The 8,881-nt window shown below is 34.4% G+C and overlaps 1 protein-coding gene across 1 annotated transcript in view; it reads left to right on the forward strand.

Moving 5' to 3' along the window:
* Positions 1-8,881, forward strand: part of LRPPRC (leucine-rich pentatricopeptide repeat containing) — a 90,931-nt gene that overhangs the window by 29,367 nt on the left and 52,683 nt on the right. Inside the window, exons 15-21 of the mRNA XM_010004964.1 lie at positions 2,352-2,379; positions 4,465-4,522; positions 5,644-5,750; positions 5,960-6,037; positions 6,384-6,437; positions 7,138-7,251; positions 8,469-8,599. Coding sequence (XP_010003266.1) covers positions 2,352-2,379; positions 4,465-4,522; positions 5,644-5,750; positions 5,960-6,037; positions 6,384-6,437; positions 7,138-7,251; positions 8,469-8,599 — 570 coding nt within the window. The remainder of the gene's footprint in view (positions 1-2,351; positions 2,380-4,464; positions 4,523-5,643; positions 5,751-5,959; positions 6,038-6,383; positions 6,438-7,137; positions 7,252-8,468; positions 8,600-8,881) is intronic.

Genomic DNA, 8,881 nt, shown 5'->3' on the forward strand with positions numbered 1-8,881 from the left:
CTACACGACTGGGAACTAGAGACATCACTTAATATTTCTTAGACTAAGAGTCTGAAGGCTGATTTTGTTGACAAAGTAATTTCTAAAAATGTTTAATGGGTATGAGATGTAACTATGTTTAGGTTGGATATTAGTAAAACATGCCAGGTAAATATGACCAGAAATATTTCCTAGTAAATCACAAGTTCTGTCTAGCTGATTCTGCTCTACCATGGGAAAAGGAAGAGAAAAAGCAAACAAGTGTTAAAACTGGCTTTGTTAATTAGGCTCTAGCTGACCTAGATGTCTGAGGGATAAGTGAAGTAATGTTTTAGATCCAGTAAGGGTATTCTACTTTTCCTTTTAGTAGTCAGTCCCAGCATCATCTGTTTCAGATGTATTAATTAAAGCAACAGATTTTTGAAACATATTTTCTCTTTCTAAGTGTAGCTAAATATTGAGTTGCAGAAAGGCTTGCACTGGAAAGGAAGCCATACTGTTGTTTCCCACACACAGCCATGGAATACCCCACCACTGGAGAGTTGTGCAGGTGTTTAGAATGTGATTTAAAGCATCTTTTGAATGTTATCAACTTGTATTGTGAAAACTAACTGCTACAGAATTGTACCCTCCCTCAAGTGAAAAGGTTGCTCTCCTCAGCCGTGGGACACTTACTACTGCAGTGATTTCAGTAATTACTGGACATTTGGGCTAAAAACTCAGAATTCTGAGACCATTAAGTATGGTTTTGGTGGTTTTTTTTAGTTGAGTGGGGTTTTTATTTTTGGTGCTTGTTTGTTTGTTTCAGCTTACTGTTCCCATCCTCTCCTTGCCACCTGTAAGGGTTTTTTGATTCTTTAATATTAATCTTTTATTTGCCTTCATTGCTACCTGGCTTCAGAAGAGATGTACAAGGTTGGCTGTTCGCAAATTTCAGTCTCACTGTTTCTGAAAGCATGCCAATTCATGTTTCTTTCTCTATTTTAAACGTAATGGTTAGAACAGCCTGAAAATTAAGCTTAAGGGTGTAATAGGATTGAAAAAAAGAATATTTGTACCTTTTATAAAGACAGTAGCAAAATATTGTGTTTAAAGACAGGTCTTAAATTATCAAATGAGCAGAGTTTAGGACTAGCATACGAAAGCGCAGGGTATGGACACCAGGGATGTATAAACAGTGTCTGTGAAAGACTAGTTTATGGATTTCTGTTGAAGCTATTCTTCTCTAGCAACTGCTTTGAAGTATTCCCATTCTTTTCTGCCTGATGTACCATTAGTATTTCAGAGTCAAGTACTGTAGGAAATTGGTGCATTTGGTATCTGCAGTTCATTGTCATGCTGTCAGTGGTGGAGCAAGTTCATCCAGGAAAGCTTAACTAACCTCACTGATAGCTTTTTTCTTCTCTTTTTTTTTTTTATTTCCCCTCTATGTAGACTTACATTTGAGTAATTTTCAAAGACAAGCGGCAGTAGCACGGAAAGAATGCATGCTTCATAGGCTTGAACCTTGTAAATAAAATTCTAAACTTGTATGAATGCTTTCAGGTTTCTGTGCAGTTATTCAGACTGACACCTCAAAAAGTTGTATCTTCTAGCAATAATTTTAGTGTTCTACAAGTTATAGGAATGCATTAGGTTTTTTATACTACAGTGAACTGGTTAACATTTTGATGTCAGGTTTTTTTATACTTTAGTTTACTGGTTAATATTTGATCTTTCCTTATAAACTGATGATGTACAAAGAAGTGCTCTCCATCTCCAAGTTATGTGCTGTTCAATGAGGGGAGAAACTGGAGTTCTGTTTTGCTTTCTGTTCTTTTAAAATATCATATATTTATCTCTCTATAATAAACTTTATACCTTAAGTAAGTAACTTGATTACTTTCTTTTTGCATGGTGTAAGTGCATTTATAGATAGTTATCTATCTATACTAAAAATCTCATTTTAATGCACAGGAGTCTTTATTTTTGCTGTAGCAAATTCCTCATCTTGAGTGCTAACTAGGTAAAGTGTGACTTGCTTGAGTGAAGCTTATTTTCTTGAAATACCAAATAGAATGAAGTATAAAATGAAAAAAATACAATTAGGACATGTTAAAAGATTGAACTAAAAGTAAAACTAAAAAATATTCTTTGTAGCCGTAGTGATGTGGGTTGCTGCATTATTTAGAGTTATTTAGCAGAAAGTATGACTTTTACTTGCCCTGTAAAAGGTGGTTTAAATAATATGTGGCAATTATTGTATTTTGATTTTATTTAAATAAGATTCTCAGTGTTAATGCTTTGTTTGTTTTGTTTTGTTTTTAATAAAAGATGTAGTAGTAAAAGTGTTTTGCTACTTTTAATTTGTTATCCTTTGCTGCCCTCTTCAGCTCGAATGATGTACAGCTTTGGAGCAAGGTAAGTGGAGAAATAATGTAAATAAAATCAAGTTCTTTAGGCACTGCATGTTTAGGATACATTACTGTAAACCTGAATTCTGAGCCCTATAATTGTAGACCTCATTAATTTGACCAAGACTTTTGTCAGTGGCAGATTATACAGCTGTATGAAATTGAATTTTCAAATTGGACAGCTAAGTGTAATATGGTGAAAAATCAAATGTAGTGTTATCATGTAATGTAGCTTATGCTACTCCAATTTTTAGATCAATGTTGTTCTAGCTTGAGGTCATATATAGTGTAGCTTCTGCAACAAAGCTTGCTATGGCTGTGCATTGTTAAATTCCCTTTCCTGCCTTTCCTAAACTTTATTCCCATCCCCAAACTACTACTTATAAAATAATAAGACACAATTAGAATTTAAAAGTTTCAGTCATAAAACTGGTTTCAGAATTTGGGAAGGGATGCACTGTGCTTTTTGTCTTTTTTATTCAATACTGTACCTGCTGATTAATAAATTAGTACATGGCTTGCAGTATGGTTTTAGATTTTGCAGGGAAATCTTGGACTGAAAAGGAAATTATAATTTGAAAAGTCACTGATTAGTGATTTGTATGAAACAGGTACAGTGTGTGAAGTGATGTTGTTTTTGTGTTTTACTACTATTTTCTGTTGTGTGAAGATTCTGGTGAGGGGTTGCTTTTGTACTCTGCCTCTATCCTTCATTTTTTGCATTAAAAAATAAAAAAGGAGGGCAAGGAGAAGAAAAAGAGGGATCTCCTATTTGTCCTATTATGAAATTAATTTTGAAGGACAGTCAGAGGACTGAAGTAATGATAGTCTGCACATGAAGTAATGTCTAGAGTTACTTGTGCTGTTTTCCAGAAGCAAGATACTTTTTTTTTTCACTAAACATATGTGTAAAGATGTGTATTAATAATCTAAAAATAATAAATACTAGCTTCAGAAATAGATATTTACCAATAAAATTGTGTTGTTTCTTCTGTAGTCCATCCTTTTCTAGTATTCTCTGAGATTTGAGTCAGCCCTGTGTTATTTTGGCTTTATTGTATTTTGTTGTAGGTTCTTCTGTGTGTTGATTTGTCATAGGAGGACGGGCAAAAGCCCAGAAGAAAGCGGTAGTTTTAACTATTCACAGTGTCAGTAGTGTTGGTAGAGTGAGAAGTGTTAGATACCAAATTCCATTCCACAATTGATATTTTCTGGCTTTGTTAATTCATTTTCATGAACAATTGAAGCTGAGAGTTTGTCATTGCTTAAAGTACAGCACTTAGACAGTGGCAATGCGTCTCCCTACAGCCTTCAGATTGCTTTTGAGAATCAGGGCAGACAATGCAAAATTCTTGAAATACTTAAAATCTCAATTTTTAACTAGGCATGTTTTCCTTAAGAACAGTCAAATGGATGTTTAAAGTGGTGTGGTTTAGGTTAAAGAATTTGCAGATAGGATCTGGGAGGTTTTGGCTAAAGGTTTATTTTCCTCTGTTGAATTAAAATGTGTGTATTCCTTCAGTTTGTATGACTGATGGAATGTGTGCAAAATTTAGGAAAATGCAGTTAATTTTTATGGATGCATATGTTGTCATTCAAAATTGCACTCATTTACAACAGCTGCACTAGTTACGTTAAATCTAGCAGAGCATGATGAATCATGTTGCTCTATTTTATTTCTGTATTTGCTTATTTAAAAATAAAATTTAAAAAAAGCTTTATGGGACAATTTCAGCCTTTCTGTAAACTAGAGCATAATTGTAGCATCTCCAGGAGTGACACTGGTTAATACTTGCTGTAAGCAATGTCTTATGGTAGATAACTTTCTGTAGGGTTATACATAAACAGAATAGTAGAGTGTCTTACTGCCACACTTCAGAAAGCATTTCTGTTTGCAGTATTTTTAAAAGAAGAACCTATTATTTACTGAAAAAACCACCTTTACGTGTATTTCTTAGGGAATTACTGTCATGTGGTAAAGAATAATACTTTAACAGAGAAATGTTTTATTATTTTGAGAATTCAATTTCAGATACTCTTTGTCCTTGCTTGCTTCTTTTGGCTGCAATGTACGATTATTCTGTCTTACCAGATAACAGAACTGTTGTACAAGGATGAACGTTATTGCCTGACGCCTCCAGGACCAACTGGTAGAGTTTCAATTTCTATGATTGTAACTTATCCACAAATCCGTTCTTCTGTGTAATGATGGGTTTGAGGGATTACAACAGTAAACACTGATTGCTTCTTTTTGAAAGTGAAATTTGAAAACATGTTGGGCAAAATCCTGATTCGAATAATCAGAGCATATTTTGCAAGATCCATGAGATATTTTTCTTTAGCATTTTAAATGCATTTTGCTGATAATGATTTATTTTTCTAAATGTATTGACCAAAATAGAAATTTAGAATTAACACAATATCAGTGCTTAAATACTCTAGGTCTTTCAACCTAGTTTTACCTTTACTAGCTCTTCTGATTTTGCAGACCAAAATGGTACTTAACATGCCAAATCTTCTGCTTTGAAATAAGTGTACTTTTTTGGTATGCTCTGGTTTTTAAAAAACAGGTTGTTTTTTTTTTCTTCTTGTCTGGGCCAGATGGGCAAGGGAGTATGGGGAAAGCTAACTCTCGAGAAGACAATAATCTGTGCTTTTCCTGTTCTTGGCTACAGAACCTCATACATTTTTACCCTTGCATAATGTAAGAAACTTAGAACTATTTGCCAAAACCTGTTAATCTGGATTTTTTTAATTGATTCTTGTTGGCTAATATGCAGTTTCTTTGGTATTCATTGATCTAATGGTTAAAATATTTTTTATATGAATATTGCAATATTTAGTGTAGTTTGTTAATGAAACATAATGGGTAAAATGTATAGAATAAATATGCAAGGTGTTAGAAATCTATTTTCTTTTGAGCAGTGACAAAATATTTGTGGCAAGTATTTGGGGTAGCGGACAGGAAAGGGGGGGAAGGCCTTGGGCAGTACCACTTCTGTCACACAGTAGCGGAAAAAATAGATTGAAGTAAGATTCTGTACTGAAAAGCTGTCACTAGGTCTGAAAATAATTAATATTCCTTTCACTCACCAGTTAGATATGTGCTCCCAAACCACATAATCTCTATGCCTCAGTGATCATTGTTGCCATTTCAGAGCCTCTCATCAGGGTGACATCTCACACCAAAATGATTTCTTATAAATTAATCTTGATAACATGACAGTCTCAGTAATTTTAGTGGAATGCTTTCTCTTGTTTTTTTCCACAGAAGCTGTTGGCTATTTTCTTTATCACTTGATTGACAGCATGAGTGACTCAGAGGTACAGGCCAAGGAGGAGCGTTTGAGACAATACTTCCATCAGCTGAAGAAGATGGTACTATTTCATTTTTTGCTACATAATGCCTGTCCTGCCTGACATGTATCTATTAGACTTGAAATTGCTGCTTTTAAGTACAACCAGACCACTTCTCAATGACATGCAAGAGCTAGAGACTTGAATTACGCCTAATATAATTTCTTTGAGACAAATTTCAGTTTGGTTGTGACAAACTCATAATTTTTTTTCCCCACCTCTTGGTACAGAATGTAGTTATCCCTACAACCTACTGCAATGGCATTTGCAGACTGCTGGACTCCTCTGAAGTTCCTGAATTAATTAAGGTCTGTGGTTCTATATCAATTACTTCTAAGGTACAGAATAGAGTATCTGTACTCTCTGAATGTATTCTCCTTTGCAAAATAAATAACTGTGTTGATGATATGTAAGCCTTTTAACCTTTCCATATTTTTTCACTGTTGAAGCTGTATTGATTTCATATGTTAAAGTTTTTGAGGGGTACCCTTAAGAAGTGCTTTTTGTGCAGTGTAATAGTGCTGCAGAAAAGAGGGTTTTTCTAATCATTGCAATTATATAATAAAATTGAAGATTTTTAGCCTTATATGCTTGTTTAGAGATTGAACTTTTTTTGGAGGGGATTAGTGATATCTTTGTCTTGCTGCATTTTAGGATGCAAGGATACTGTCTCATAAAAAATCCCTGTCTACAGACAACATTCCAGAAGTAAGTAAATTCACAGATAGCTCTGCTTGTTCTTACTGTAATAACAGTGTTTGGATATGGGTTTTAAATTAAATGCAATCTCTAGCTTTCATATCATGGAAGTATATTATTTAAATCTATCATTTGAAGTTCAGAGGTTTTTTTCCAGGGTTGGAGTAAAGGCTATCCACATTTTTCACATAGACCCGACCTTGGAGTTGGCTGAGCTTATATGCCTCAGTTTCCCTGTTGGAAAAATGTTTGAAAGTTCTAGTTAGTTAACAGTGGTGGAGTGAGGCTTAATTCATGCTTGTAAATTACAGTGATCCACTTGAGTGGCAGGCATGATGTAAATCCATACTGCTTCTGCTTCTAATGGTAGAGTGTCAAGTCTTTAAATCTCTGATCTGAGCAGAGTGGAGATGTAAGAAGAAACAGGCTTCTGTTCTCTACTTCCCTGAACACAGAGAACTTGAGTATAAGAAAGTAGTAGTAATGTTGACCTTTGCAGATATGCTACCTAATACTTTTTTTACTGTATTCTGATGCAAATCTTCAATTAGTATTTACTACTTAAACAGATAAAAGCACCTTAAATGATTAAAAATTTCTTACGGTGTGAAAGAGGATTATTTTGTCTGTCTTTTATTAAAGTGATCCGACAAGTTGTTCGGGGAAGTGTGTTTCTGGAATTGACATTCTTTCTGTTGCTTCCATTTAGAGTGCAAAATCTGACGTGTCTGCTTTGGAGATGAAGCTAGAAAAGCGAAAAGCTGAAAATCAGCCTATTACAGATGTCTTGAAACAACTCATACATGCTCTTTGTGAAGAAGAGGTATCTTAAGCAATACAGGGATAATTGGAAACACATAGCTATATTTTTAAAGGGACGTAAATGACTGTCTTATGGAAAGACATAGTTAAGCAAAGACAGGTGCAGTGCTTGAGGTTTCATGGTTTGATGCTTATAAATCAAACATAAGTGCAAAAAGCAATTAAATCAAAAGGTTAACTAATTTCAGCAACACCTTGAATGGCATGTTTTGGGGTTGCTGAAGTTTGTTTACAATAATCTGCAAAGTGAATGATGGTAACAGCTGTGATAGGTTTATCATACATGCCAAATGTCCTTTCAAGCCATGGCTCCGGTCTCTTATATCTAGATTGTCAAGCAACTGATACATTCACTAGTCATTTGCAATTCAAATATTACTAGGTTGCTAATGCAGGGATTGAAATTCCATTTTCCTGCAGGAGGAAAGCTCTTCTGAGATAAAGGGTCTCTTGCCTTCATTCGGCAGGCGTCCAGCTGTAGTTTACATTCATTTAGTGTGTGTCTGTAATTTGTGGGGTATCACCAGACTTTTATTCTGTTTCTTGTTCAGTATGATCCCGCCTGTGAAGCTGTATATATAGGAACAGTAACAGTTGTGCAAATGATAGCACAATATTCTCTGTTGCTAAGAATACAGTTCAGAAAGAGTGATTCTCAGCTATCTGTGTCTTCAGTTTTGCATATGAAATAAAACTAAAAGCAAACACCACTGTAAGTTCAAACTGGTCAAATGTATGAAAAGGAACATATAAAAAAAATAAGCTTTTTAAGGGATCATTAGGTAGCTTCTTATTCTTTAGAAAATAGTTTTGTTACATGTTTGGCAGTGTTATCAGGTGAAACATGTTATGAATTTCAACTAAATATAGGCCATTTTAGAATTTGGTTTGATCCTGATCATGGTGTTGGGCTAAGTTAAAAAAAATAAAAAAAATCTTGCATTAAAAATGATAGAAATATAAGGGTAAAGCAATAAGATTTGTTTAGAATTCTTCTCTCAAGTTAATCTAAAAGGTGTTTCAGAAAAAATTAATTTCCACAGGGTAACTTTCACTCCTTTATATTTGCTAGAGCATTACAGCACTGTGTTTACAAATGTGATCTCATCCTAATAAAAGCACTAAGGCAGTCATGTAACTGCACAGTGAACATATAAGAATCGTAATGTCATCTTGACTTTTCCTCTAGTTCACATCTTTGCTTTGTTCCTTTTTTAGAATATGCAAAAAGCCCTTGAAGTGAAAGCCAAATACGAACCGGACATGGTTGTCGGTGGTTATGCAGCCTTAATAAATTTGTGCTGTCGACATGATAATGTAGACGAGGCAATGAACCTGAAAGAAAAAGTGTAAGTACACCGGCACTGAAACATGTCACAGAGATTTATGCTGATACACAGACCTTGTTGAATTAAGTAGGTTGAGTATTAACCCCCTCATCCATTTTTAATTAAGTTTCCCCGCCAATGTATGTGCATTTGTAACAGTCAAGGGTGTGGTTTTTTGAAGCAAAAAATTTGCTTTATATAACTGAACCTAAGAAGAAGCTACCTTTTGTGGTCAATAATTATATATATATATATATTTAAAGCAAATTGCTTGTGGAATCTGTTTTGTTTTTATTTGAAGTA

Source organism: Chaetura pelagica, unplaced genomic scaffold (assembly GCF_000747805.2).
Source record: "Chaetura pelagica isolate M959 unplaced genomic scaffold, ChaPel_1.0 scaffold13, whole genome shotgun sequence".
NCBI lineage: Eukaryota > Metazoa > Chordata > Aves > Apodiformes > Apodidae > Chaetura > Chaetura pelagica.